The sequence below is a fragment of the Plectropomus leopardus genome, chromosome 16, assembly GCF_026936395.1.
Source record: "Plectropomus leopardus strain MGB_pleo_1.0 chromosome 16, ASM2693639v1, whole genome shotgun sequence".
Lineage (NCBI taxonomy): Eukaryota > Metazoa > Chordata > Actinopteri > Perciformes > Serranidae > Plectropomus > Plectropomus leopardus.
This window is the reverse complement of record NC_142191.1, coordinates 11,906,766-11,920,822: the sequence shown is the minus strand read 5'-3', so window position 1 is coordinate 11,920,822 and position 14,057 is coordinate 11,906,766. Positions and strand designations below refer to the sequence as shown.

General features: G+C 37.1%; 1 protein-coding gene and 1 long non-coding RNA gene across 3 annotated transcripts in view; one reads left to right on the top strand and one right to left on the bottom strand.

Annotated features, from left to right (window-relative positions):
• The window catches only part of LOC121955394 (voltage-gated delayed rectifier potassium channel KCNH5-like), a 24,943-nt gene extending 11,033 nt beyond the window's left edge, over positions 1-13,910 (bottom strand). Inside the window, exons 1-8 of the mRNA XM_042503336.2 lie at positions 13,817-13,910; positions 11,854-11,977; positions 10,281-10,387; positions 9,572-9,700; positions 7,518-7,633; positions 6,813-7,205; positions 6,619-6,711; positions 5,190-5,619 (exon numbers count right to left, since the gene is read on the bottom strand). Of these exons, the coding sequence (XP_042359270.2) occupies positions 5,190-5,619; positions 6,619-6,711; positions 6,813-7,205; positions 7,518-7,633; positions 9,572-9,700; positions 10,281-10,387; positions 11,854-11,977; positions 13,817-13,889 (1,465 nt within the window). The 5' untranslated portion in view covers positions 13,890-13,910. The remainder of the gene's footprint in view (positions 1-5,189; positions 5,620-6,618; positions 6,712-6,812; positions 7,206-7,517; positions 7,634-9,571; positions 9,701-10,280; positions 10,388-11,853; positions 11,978-13,816) is intronic.
• Positions 1-14,057, top strand: part of LOC121955397 (uncharacterized) — a 26,998-nt gene extending 12,941 nt beyond the window's left edge. For both annotated transcript variants that reach the window (XR_015779061.1, XR_015779060.1), the window contains 2 exons: positions 5,132-5,644; positions 13,805-14,057. This is a non-coding gene — a long non-coding RNA (uncharacterized LOC121955397). The remainder of the gene's footprint in view (positions 1-5,131; positions 5,645-13,804) is intronic.

Genomic DNA, 14,057 nt, shown 5'->3' with positions numbered 1-14,057 from the left:
AGGAAATCATTTGGGATCTTCAGGAGTTTGGTTCACATGAAGGTCAAAGAAGTCAAAGAATGTTTGCTATTGATAGGATTTGTATTCCAAACTATATTCCAGTATTTAACCTTCAAGTTTGGGAGAAATTATTAGGTAAATTATTAGATTTCACACGTTTAAACGTAAATTAAGGGATTAAAATCGCCCATGTTGCCCATGGTTTCGCTTCACCAGTACTGCACATTGCATATGCTGCGCATGACGTCATACTACTGCTAGATCAGTAAAAACATGTTGTCGCAGTCAGCAGTGTGGGCTTCAGGATAGACTTTATGTTCTATGAAAGCGTGTTTTTTTTTAGCACCAAAGTCTACTATCTATCTGCATTTGTCAGTGTTTTATCTGCAGCCTAAGCAGCTGTAGGCTTTTGGTTGTATAAAAGCTTTTTTATATTTTTATTGAGTGATATAATTTACTGTTACTCTGATTTGACAGATTGTCAGAGCATTTCATTTGAAAAAAATAAAATAAAAAAAGGATGTTTTTGAACACATTTAAGGCTTTTTTCACTCCCTAATCCACTAAAATATCCTATCTTTTTTTTTTTAACATCAATTAACCTCCATGAAAATCAGATCAAAAATACCTTAATATGTAACAGTCCCCTGATTTATTCATTTGTCTCCCTGACTGAACTAATATCTTTTTCATAAAGTTTATGTTAAGGGTTGCGCAATTCTAAGGATTTGTTACTTTAAAAAAATGAAATTTATTATTTATTTATTTTCTCATCAAAATCACATCAAATTTGCCTTCATTTGAGTCATTGTTAATGAGTTCATCAATACAACTGTAGCCCTACAAAGCCTGACACATGCAATTCTTATAAAATTCATAAAGTATTTTGAACGCTGTGGCAGAAAAAAAACGAGATTATGCAACTTCAATTTGCATATATGATTTTCTGTTTGTAACATTGAGCAGTGGATTGAACGTTTATAATGTAATTCATAATGTGCATTTCCTCAGGAGGAGTTCTGTGCTGCAGTGACCTCAAAGAGTCAGTCAGTATCTCTTATTGTGAGGTTTTACCCACTCAAGAGGAAAGACTCGTCTCCAGTTGCCACAGCAGGATCACAGAGGTTAAGATACATATCCAACGTGATGGCTCATTGTCTTTTTACTACACTCAAGCCTTCAGGCAAACTTTCCCTTTCTTATTCTCCTCTCGCATAATTACTGTATCTGTAGCAGGAGATTTATCGGCCGTAATTGAACCCGACACCGCAGTGTGACTGAGTGATCTTTGCGCTGGAAACACCACCAGAGTAATGGGTGTTTAGTTTTGGAAGTGCAGACCTTGAAGCGTGGCTGTCAGTTCGTGTCTCCCTCACTGTTTTTTATTGCATCACTTTACATGCTGTTTTAGAGGAGCGGGCCAAAGGTTAGAGGAGGAAGGCGAGTCATGACGGAGGAACTGTAAGCAAAGGCTGACAGTGGATGCAGTGACACTGAAGGTGAAGCTATTACTGTAACTGCAGCGGTTGATAAGAATTATTCAGACACCTGTGTAAAAATAGATTTCTATTTTTATGAAGAGGTGCATGAGGTGAAAATCCAGTTGGTTTGACTTATTAATTTTGAAAGAATACTTAACAGAAGACGTTTTGGCTAAATGAGATTAGGTGAATTTAACATTGACCACCTGCTTAATTAATGTAAAGTCAGAAATGTGACACTGAAAAAACTACCAAGGCAGTGCAGATAGTTTAGAAGCCAGTATTACAATAATATTAGTATATACAATAATGTCTAAAACTCTGCATCACTTGTGAGTTCATGTTACACAACTTTCTACATTATAAGCTTGATCAGATTTACAGTTCTTGTACAAAACTGCAAATTGAAACTATAAAAAAAACACAGAATATAAAAAATACAGTGTTGTGTTTGTTGAGATAATGGATTTTTATCAAGACCAACTTAATAAGTTTACCGTATTAAAATAGTTGTGTCCCCAGTATTTTTGCAATAAGCATCAGTGACAGAGACAACATTTATTCCTTCAGTTTTTGGATAAGGCTGTATTTTCAAAATGAAAGCACAGTTGATAACTGGGGATGTAGCGATAAACCTATCTGGATCAGTATATCAATTTACTAATATACAATCCAACATTTTTGATGCAGAGTGAACAAATCAATACATATAGTAATCTTTAAGATGCACCTTTATTTTGAAATCCCCATGGCGTTCTGTGACACCATTTCTGTCCAAGCACACCTTCCTAAACATTCAAACAGAGCTAGCGGCCTAGCACCAGGTAGACCATGCTAGGCAGCCAAGTAATATAATAAGTATATATACTGATATCGTTTCACATCGATCATCGACCCCTTAATGGAATTGAATCAAAACTGGCTTTATGATATCAGCAAATATTGTATTGTTTTCCAGAAAAAAATTATTGTATCATGCTGAAACTTGGGATGTACATCCATAAAGGTAACAGGTTTACCAATAAGGCTATATTGTCAAAATAACAGCCACTGGATAGTAATATTAGTTTACCAGGGTGGCTAACAATGCTGAATTTTCAAAATAAAGGGCCCCTAGTCGTTAATATAATCACATAAAAAGCTTCATATTTTAAATACTTGTCACGAATAGAAAAACATTCATTAAATCTTCAATCTGCTCCACGTTGAATTTCTACTTTTGTCCATTTTATCCACAGAATTGATGTAAGCTTTGAACAGGTCACAAAGTAATTATATTTCTCCCATACATGTTTTCAGTCGGCAAGTACCACTACATACTTTCAGCTATTGAATGTATTTAACTTCTATTTTCTACAGTTTATGCTTTTTAAGGTACAAAGCATTTCTACTTTCAGCCTTTTACGTAATTAATTTTAGCTTCCACCTTTGACAATATTACAGTTCAGCTTCCATCTTTTTTCGTAAGTATTTCAGCTTAGCTGCTTTATGTAATGAGGTTCAGCTTTCAACTCTGCCAGTTTTACAATTAATTTTCCAGGTTTTTAAGCAGTGCAGTCCAGTGTATTTGCACTGTAGGTTCTTGTATTTTTAGCAATACTTTCCAATTTCAGCTGTCAGCATTCATACGCATTTTCTGCAGGAAATGCATTTTCTATTTTAAAGCAGGGAAAAGGGCCTGAATAATTTCAGTATGAGTGAATTAACACATAGACAATGCTTTTCTGATTATCAACCTTCAGACAGACCCCCATAGAGCAGGCTGTGATGAGCGCTGAACATGTCACCTTTTATTATCAACAAAGCCGAGTCCTAAACTCTCCCCAGTGATTCACGCACTGAGGCTGCATCCTAATGTGTTTTACACGACCAGAGTCAAGTGAGCCTGTAAACGGCTTAATACTGCTGAGTGTAGAGAATCATTTATGTATTCAAAAGTAACTGAAATTAGATACAAAATAAGAGTAAAAATGACACATGTGAGTGCATGTGTCTATATGAGAGTTACATGCTGTTTTGTGTTGCTGCCTTTTGATTGTGATAAATGATGAAGACTACACATCATAAACAATTAAACTGGCATACAACCGTGTCGATCTCTGCTACACCACAAACTTATCCATAAGAAGCGGCTCTATGGTGATCATAGTGAGCTTGAATTTTGCTTTGCATCTGTGCAGAAACCTGCACATCCCCACCATATGTTTCTTTACTGGCAGCTGGCAGACAACCAGCCGGATTGTGGAGCACATTATCATGTCTAGCACGCAAGTAAATGCATCCAGATTGTTTCTGCTCCTGCAAGGTTGTACTGGCGTATTATGAACGGATGAACGCGTGAATGGAATGGTAACGACTTCAAAGGGCGTACATATGTCTGCTGTAGAGGGATTGGCAGATTTTAAAGTAGCTAATGCTGTACAGCTGTTGTTTTACTGGCATATCAGTTCCCACCTCCAGATGCTTATATCACTATAACAAGTGGCGGATAACCATGTTGTAAAGGCAGCCGTCATTATTACAGTAATCACTTTGTTTAGCTAGTTAGCTTGCTAGGTTATCCATTGCTAAACATTAGCCCATGACATTATAAAACTCTGTTTCATGTTCATTTTAAATTATTTGAATTAAGTTTATATTTGGCATATTACAGTTGCTACCATGTTAAATGTACAACAAGCAACTGGCTTGAACATCGACTTAAAGGGGCAGTTCACACATAGATCAAAAATATAGATTTTCCCTCTTACCTGTAGTGCTGTTTATCAATTTAGATTATTTTGGTGTGAGTTGCTGAGAGTGGGAGATCTTGGTTGCAGAGATTTCGGCCTTCTCTCAAAAAAATAGAGCTAAATAGCATTCAGCTTGTGGTGCTCAAAGCTCCCAAAAATTAATGTGAATCAAATGTCACTGTGTTATTTTTTTGGCACTTTGGGCACCACAAGCTGAGTGCCATCTTCTTTCATCATGTTGGAGAGAAGGCAGACATCTGAACAGCCGATATCTCCAACACTTAGCAACTCACACCAAAACAATGTAGCTTGATAAAAAGCACTACAGTTTTGGTTGATTTTTGGGTGAACTGTCCTTTTAAATGCAAAGCGCAGCTAAAATACCAATGTCCAAATCGGTGTATGTCATGGGAAAGTTGTATCTGTCAGTGAAACATGAGTGATTTGCCATTTTTCTAGCCTTGTCTTGTTTTAATCTCAAGTGTTTCAGCGCATGTTGCCCACATACTGTTTCCTCCTGTAACAACAGTGGAGCTGCTGTTCTTTTGTCCTCTGCTCAGATTTATTCGTACTGTCAAGGTTGTACTATATGTCCATTGAAGAAGAAAAAAAAACGGTCACTTTGATTTAAGCTGTTTTGAAAAGCTTCACTTGGATTTCACTTGACAAACTGACCACTGGCAATTGATAAATTTAGTTTCATCAGAGTTTTGGAAGAACACAGGAAATATTGGAGGCCTTAAAGTGTTTAAGCCATTTAAACGTGTGTAAACACGTGATAAAAGAGCTGTGTGTATTTGTATTAGACGGCTTTGTGACTCCATTTACTGCCCCATTAACCACCACTCATACCAAGAACAGTAATCATAGAGTGATGTTATTTGTTATGTAATATTTAACTTGTTTTCTGGTTTGTAGATTTTCTGAAATGTTTGGATCACAGTGCTCAATTTTTGGAAAGTGATCGAGTACTTACAGCCCACCATCATCATAGCCACGGAGAAAATCTTCTCGCCATCTGTAGCCGGAGCGATGTTTCCAAATCCGATGGTGGTGAGACTTGTCATGGTGAAGTAGAGAGAAGAAATGTACAGCGTGTCCTTGTTGGGACCTCCCTCCCACTTTCCTGTACCACTGGCGTTATAGCGGTAAGGTGTTCCAATGCTCAGCGCCAACTGGTAGAGCCAACTGTCAGTCTTAATGGTGTTGGTGGTCTCGTCGATGACCTCATAGTCCCCGATGCTGTACCAGATGCAGGCCAGCCAGTGGGCCACCAGACCAAAGACACACACCAGCAGAACCAGAACAGCTGCTCCGTACTCCAGGTAGTGGTCCAACTTCCGGGCTACTCGGCCCAGTCGGAGCAGACGAATGACCTTCAGGGAGCTGAACAAGCTGCTGAGACCCTGCAGTGAGTGATGGGAGGAAGATGTGAGTCAAACAGCAAATATTTTGATTATTTACGCATTTAAGATTTTCATATTTTAATATATTATGGGTTTTGTAATCTTCTATGATTATAAAACTGAATATATTTTGGTTTTAAATTGTTGGCCACACAAAACAAGCTATTTTAATATTTTGACTTGAGTTTTTGGAACTTGTGATTATGGACCACACGCTTATTTCATATTCATTGATAATGAAAATAACCACAAGTGTAGCCATTGGTTGAAGACTTTTCGTGTGTTGAGATGCAACTTTTTGGCCAACGTGACACAAAAATGCAAAAATACTCACATATGAATATTTCACATCACACCATTCAGCGGCAGTAATGCAAATTTGTGACAACTACAGGGATCCTGTTGATCTACTGCAGTCTGTCTGAACTAAGCTGTTGTGTAGCCAAAGCTACTGTGAGCTTCAGTGAAATGCTCTGAGTAAATACCCTCTGATGAATGGTTTTGCATTGTATAGGTTTAAGTCTTTTATTGTGAAGGGTGAGAACGGAGGGCTGACTTTGTCTGAAAGGAGTTTGCTGTTTTGATTCGGACCACGAAACTTCTGTGTTGTTGTTGTTTTATAAGAATAGGTGCAACGTGAGTGGTTGATGCCTTTATTTGTGTTGTGAAAACTCCACAAAATCAACCTTGTTTAGAAACCAAAAAATTACTTATGAAAGTACTAAAAACGCTCACAAAACATTTTTCCCGCAGTGAGTAACACAGTTACAGTTAAATTTAAACACTAGTACCTGTATTTCTGATCTTTTTTTTCATATTTAGGACTCGCTTATTTTGTCTGTCTGTGGTTTGGTGCTGAACGGGTGATAGTTCTTTGTGGATTCATCTTTACAACATAATTTAACATTAAATCTAGTTTAAATTTAGTCATCTATTGTTGGTATAGAAAACTATTGCTTGTAGCAGCTTTAAAAGAAAAAAAGGCATGCATTTCCTTACTGGGAGTACAGAGTCTTCTGTTCGTGTGGTATTCCTGTGGAAAACTGAAGAGTCACGGAGATGACTCGCTCGAGAAGCAGATGTGATGACATCCTTCACAGAAACAGTTGATCAGAAAAACTTTATTTATTTATATACAGTGTTTACTACCAACATGTTTGGCATCTTGGCATAAAGAAGTAAAGTTCACTCACCTCGTCTACATGTTCAAAGGCGTTGATGATGTCATACGGCAGACAGGACAGCAGGTCGATGACGAACCACGTCTTCAGGTAATTCATTCGTATGAGCTTGGCGTCTGAAATGACCTCTCCAGCAGGACCCACAAAGGTAGTGTGAAAGTTGAGCACAATGTCGACCAGAAAGATGACGTCTACAACACTGTCCAGCACCAGCCAGGCCAAATTGTTCTGCTTTGTCTTAAAGGAGACGTTGTAGGGCACCATGATGGCGGTGTAGAAGGTGAGGATGAGGATGACCCAGTCCCAGGTGGTCTTGAAGGTGCAGTAGTGGAGGATGATGTGTGGAGGGGTCTTGGGGGCCTCCTGTTTGTACTGAGGGAGGATGTCTGATCCCAGCTGGAGAGCCTTTTGTTAAGAGGGAACATTTACCATTGTGAGCACAGAATTACATGTAGAGTGCAACAAGAAACAGTCTCATCACAAATCCTTCCAGATGTGGCAGTGTATCTTTTGAAATTTACTTAAAAATACTAAACAATTTCAGGATAGATTTCTCCTTTAAACTGTGAACTATACGAATTTCTTGATTGGAAAATGATTTTACAGACTCTAGATCTTCTGTCTTTAAGGCACATTGTTGATTTAACTTGAAATATTTTTAAGTAGATACCTAGCATTGAAAAAAAAAACCTCTTTTTAGACCTGGATGCTGCTCACCTCAGCCAGTCTGGAGGGCTTATGGCTGACCTCAGTCTTGCTCAGCGGTGCTATCTGCTGCACCAGGTTGCGATTGTTGGTCAATGCCCTCGTCAGTCTGGCAAACTTCGGCCATCCTTCTCAAAGACAAAAAGACAGACAATGTTACGCAGGCATGCAGCATAAATACTAATTTTCATACAAAATTACCCACATTTTAAGGAATACTTCACCCACAAAGTGATCCTTTGTATATTAACACTGTGTTGCGTTGAATTTGTGAAGAAAACTTTTTTCTCGCAGGCTTTCACAGTGGATAGAGAATCCAAACTCAGAGAAAATTCTTGATGAATTGGAGTAAAAGGGTGCCGCATTCAACAACAGCAAAACTATATCTAAACATCTGTTTACAAACTCTCACACAACTCATGCAGTATAATCCAAGTCTCATTTATCCAATCATATCACAGATATGCTCAGTACTTCCCAAGCATTCAGCTCTGTCTGATGTGGAACTGAACTGAAAGTAAAACTTATCTACGCTCTTCCAAAACATGTGCATTTCTGCTTATTATTCAAAACACATGCATTTGAGCTCTGCTTATGCATTCTGTTGGGAATACTTCAAACACATGTGCTGGCCAGAAGTACTACTTGTCTGTGCATGAAAATGTCCGATCAAGGCTGATCAGATTGATCGATGAGAGAAGAAGCAGAGTGCGGAGTGAGTGAATGCAAACTTTTAGACACAGCACAATGAATGGCTAAGTATCACTTTCACTGCACGTGGCGTTATGCAGCTCCGTCTGTGACAACAGTACGACCTAGATTATACTGCATGAGCTGTGTGAGAGTTTGTAAACAGATGTTTTGATATAGTTTTGCTAGTTTCTGTTTTTGGATTCTTAGATCACCATAGAGACATGCAAGAAAAATGTTTTCTCCACAAATTCAATGTAAAACGGGGTGGGTAATTGATATACAAGTATACCTTTAAATTTCTTTTGCAAAGAATTTTTTCTGTGACAGTGGACAATGCAGAACAGTAACTTTTTAATATCACCGATAGCAGTATAATGTTAATTCTCTTTGTGAAGAAAATACTTTAGGACTACATTATATAAATTTAAATAAAGAGTTTCCTACTTGTTGGAAAATTCTTTGTTTCCTCCAGCATTTAATGTTGAGGCTGGAGGGAAGAGTCAAGTTTATAAGATACCTTCAGTTTAGGAAGAATGTCATTTTTCCAGTTGATGCAATTGTGCATGAATGCATCATCCTGGCAAACTAACTACATTTGTATGCAGAAAAAAAAAGAAAAAAGCTACAAAATGTATTCTAGTAATATGCCTTAATACTGTCAGTATTTTGTGTTTAGTATCTGTTTAGTATTTTAGATCACCCAAATACATTCTATACATGTATGTTACTGAACCTAAACTAATGAAACTAATCTGTTATTAAAAATATAATATGATTCAGCAACCCAAATATAATGATAATATGATAGCACATGTACGGTATGCTGAGCAGGACTTGGTAGTGTTTAAATCTTCAGTGTAAAAAAAAGTCTAATTTTGTCAGCTGGCAATGTTTGTGTTAAAAGGGACTGATTTTTTTTCATTTCCTCTGTTTATAGTTAGTATTTTCATACATTTACCATCCCCATGTGTCTTTTGTTTCTGCTTGATGTATGTAACCATCTTAGTGGCACACTTAATCCCCTGGGACATGGCACCCACAGAGACCACTGTTCACTGACCCGCACACACAACACCTGGACAGTTGTATGTAACATACCAGGAAACAAACGTCTGCTAAGTCACAGCCACTCATGTGTGTTAAAGACATTGGCTGCCCTGCTGCACCCTCGGTTAAAATTGAGCTTTGACAACAAAAGCTGGACCTTTAAGAGGCATTCACTCAATAGTCATTTAGTCTGAAATTGTAAATGTTCTAACCCTTTTACTGTGAGGGGAAAAAAACATTAAAATGGAACTTAGTTTACAATGAAATACTGAATGCAGTCAGCTTGAAACCATTTGGTCTAGATCCACAAACAGGCACCGTCTCACCTTTAGTTGCTTCATCTTCAATCGGCTGTTTGAAGAGGGTAATGTCTCTGAAGGTACAGAGGAAAAGCACCACCTTGTTGTTCTCATTTCTGATTGGAGCTACCTGCATGTAGAGCCATATCGGTGTTCCTGCGGGAAACAATTGAAATGATAGTTGTGAGAGAGCACAAATGGGAAATGGCACCTAAACATTTGGGATAAATTAGTGAATGTCATCATGATAACTTCAACCCGTTGTTTGTGCTACAGAAAAGGTCAGAGGATCACCAAAGTCACTTATAATTATCCTCAGGGCACCATAGATATCTGTACAAAAAATGTTTGCACATCTGTACATACATATTTATTTACATTCTTGCTATGCATATACACTTTACTGCCATATGTTACTGTTTAGATTCTGCATGTTGATGCAGCTGCTGATTTATGTCATTTTATTTAAGATTTTATTCACATTTTTTAATTCTTAATAACCTTATATCTTAGAATCTCTTTTTACTTCTTCATGTGAGATATTTTAATTACATTTTTTTTAGACATATTGAAATTGCATTGTTGGGCAGAGTGTGAGTTTTGCTATAGTAACAACTGCTCTTGTAATTGCACATTTCACAATAAATGACTGTGAACTTTGAACTCAATGTGAGTAAAATCATAGAGCTTGATAGTGAGTGATAGTGAGTAGATTGAGCTTAATGGTGATACTTACTGTTCTTTGTGTAGAGCAGCACCTCATAGAAATTGGACTCATAGTTTTCAAAGGTCTGTCTGATTTTTTCTATTGTCTTCTTATCAGTCAGGTCACCATACATGAAACTGCAAAAGAGTGAGTGTATCGTTAGCTAATCATATGAAAAAAAGGCAGAGGATTGAAACTAAAACAAGTTTTTAAAAATATATATATTGTAGTTGCTGCACATCAGTAGATATTCTTTCTACAGGATTGGATTATATATATGAAGATCGGATCAGATTTTAGGGTGCCTTATAACATCTGGTGAGGGACAACAGATGAAAAACAGCCATGGTGTCAACATCTGGTTTGTTTACAGTTTTTTTTTCTTCTATTTTTGCATCTGCACTAACAATAGCCATGGCCCGAGGCGTTACATTCTCGGTTTGTCCATCCATCCATTCTTTTGTCATGAACACAACGCCCTGAGGGAAGTTCCTCAAATTTGGCCTGGCCTCAAATGATGTACTGATTAGATCTTGGTGATCAAAAGTCAAGGTCACTGTGACCTTACAAAACATGTTTCTGGCCATAACTCAAGAATTCATTCACTAATTATGACAAAATTTCACACAAATGGATTTAATGATAAAGAAATAGTGTTTTTCATCCAAAAGTTCAAAAGGTCAACACCGTTATGGTTACAACGTTATGCAAAACACTTTTCTGGCCCTTATTCAATGCCATAATTCAGGAACAGACGGGAGGACATTTGGTCAGATGCTGAATTGGTGACGCTGATCTTGAAACTCTGCTGAGATCCTCTGTGCTGCCGGGGGGGAGATGTGTGTCAAGCATCCACGTTTTCACAGACATGGATGTAAACTCTAAGTGTAACGTGACTGGTTCACAGAGGCATAAAACCGCGAGGCGGTTTTTCTAGTTTTTCCGCTGTTGATCAATGATCAATGAGCCTGTCAAATAAACCAATATGATTAATAAATCATCGCTCACCGAATAAACACTCAAATTCAATTAGGGTTGCAACGGTATGACATTTTCGTGGTACAATAACTGTCTCAGAAAATATTCCGGTATTATGTTATTATGGAATTATTATTATTATCAGTCAGAATGACCCTTAAAGGAATGAAAATAGAAGGGTTAGTTTTGGTTGAACAAATATTTTGTCACCATGATTAAGACTTGAAACTATGTATTTCTAATGGAAAAGTCTCCCTTTTGAAAATAACAAAAAATAAAGGTGAGATTCTCCTATTCTTCTAGTTACATTTTTCCCAATACCGTAGATAAGTGTGCATGGTATGAAAATCGATAACTTTTATATCACGGTATACCTTAAAACCAGTATACTGCTGCAACCTACGTAAAAAATAAAAAGCATCTGCTTAATGCAATTTGCGCAATACTCACTAATGGAGGCTTTTATGGTCAGAGACGTTCAAGTATCAACATGAAAGACATGAGCAAAACACCTGTGCCATTAGACGACATAAAGCCAACTTATATATATTTCTTAAAATATAAACCACCCCGATCTATTTTCACATTCAGGCTGTTACACAACAGCACATAAAAAGCATCTTACTTGCACGAACTGCTCCTGTGCATAACTTCAGCTCTGTGGTATCCAGACAGTTTGCAGAATCCATCGTTGCTGTAAACGACCGGCCACTCCAAGATCTGTGCATTTCCCAACAGGAAACTGGTTTCTGCAGCAAAACAGAAGAATACAGCAGTCTGAAACAAAACTGGTCATCAATAACAACACACCTGCAAACTAGAGTGCACCTGTTGGTTAACTTTTCAGGTGCTTTGTCAGCTGAGGCATCATTACTTTCAGCAGCATGTACAGTACATGAATTTGTACTTAAAATATTGCAGGTAATCCAATAAAGCAACTTTTCCACTACTGACACTCTTTAAATAAATGTATATAATGGAAACAAGATCATCACTATTTCAAGCAGCGGTTAACAGTCCTAATCAGACAAGTCACTGGGCAGAAATAGTTGTTGATAAAATGTTTATGTTCTACCCTTAATGTGGATTAAATATGGATGAGGGAGCTGCAAAGTTCTCCATGGTTTGGGAGCTGCAGTCTCCAGAGAAAAGACTAGAGAACATTTTCTACATTTTACAGCCGATGTTAAAGCGGTCCGACTTAAAGCACTTGCATGTTTATCACTTGAATATCAGATGAGTTCAACTTAAAACAAATGCATCCATTGTATTTTTTAAATTATTGTCTATTGACTAAATTTGTCTCAATATACCACAGAGGTGACACGTTTAATCCGTGTTGCACTATCTTTCTTTATACTACAGTTTGACATTGTGCACTTAATCTTTACTAATAATGAAAACTGTCAATCTCCCACACAAACACTCAGCTCTCACTATCATGGGGAAGCTATTAGCTGCCCTGCAGACTGTGGATCCAAAAATTAATTTTTAATAATAGTATTATCTTCGTGGAAAAAACCCAACAAACACTAACAAATATTACTGCAAAACAATACACAAATGAGCCTTAGGACCTACAACAAATAAAATGCAATATGAGTGTCCATAAACACAATACATATTAAACATCATACACTAAAGGAAAATTAAAAAGGTTTTTATACAAAAAAATGCATGTTTGAATATTTACTCTCTCACTGTTTATGTTCATATAAATGAATTTTTTTTTTTTTTAATTTTTTTTAATTTTTTTTTTTTTTTTAAATCATGTCCTTCAAAGCAGAAGAACGCAGACATGTCATTAGAAAGAATGGCCCCTAACTCATGATGTAAACATTTATTTATTAAACCTTTTATTTGACCCAGAAAAAAAACTCTTTCTAGGAGTGCCCTGGACAAAACACGCAGCAACATTAGTTACAGACAGACAACATATAACAAAAAAATAACAAAAAAAAAAAATATATATATATATATATAGAACTAAACAATGTGAAACCCAAAAAGAACACAGAATCAAGTTACTACAAGAAAGGACTAACTAGTATGTATATATATGCTGTAAGAGTACCATAGAAATAAGAAAAAATAAAACAACAGCTAAGATACCCTGACACTGATGACGTACAAAAGTCCTGCAACAGTGCTTTGAAATAGAGGAACCAATGAGTGCAGCTTTAAGCTTTTCTGCAGAAGATTCCTTAAATAAATACAACATGAAATGGACAACATGTTTTAATCTCATCTAAATCACTTAACTGTCTTTTTTTCCTCAGAGGAGTAAACCTGTTTCTGTAGCTAATGATAATGATAAATATATAAGGACATTTAAAAGTCATTACAATAGACTATATTAGTGATTTTACCTTGGGGAAATTAGGACAAGACTTATTGCATAATTCATGTTGTATTGTTTGTTGTAAAAATGTGTAGATTGTAAGAAACTTAATGCTATTTTCCATTAAATGACACTGAAACAACAAATCTTCACTTCAGCATCCCATGCAGCCCTTGTGTGGTGCCTTGATTGACATGCCAAATTAACATCCCTTAATTCTTGTTTTCCCTTTCAGAGTAAAACTCACCGCTGGAGCGCCGGACTATATTTTCCAGAAAAGTGTTCTGCGGAGCCACCAGTCCTCTCTTGCCCCCATGCATTATGAGGGTTCAGGACAGAGACTCGGAGCCGCTCGGTGGTCCTGCTGATGTTAAATACCCGCTTCAGCTTTGTGCTGGACCGGAGCGCGGACCACAAGAGTCAAGGTCAACAGAGTTATGAGTTACTTCCGGATTGAGAGTTTAAAAAATAAAAGCCTCGTCACCGAA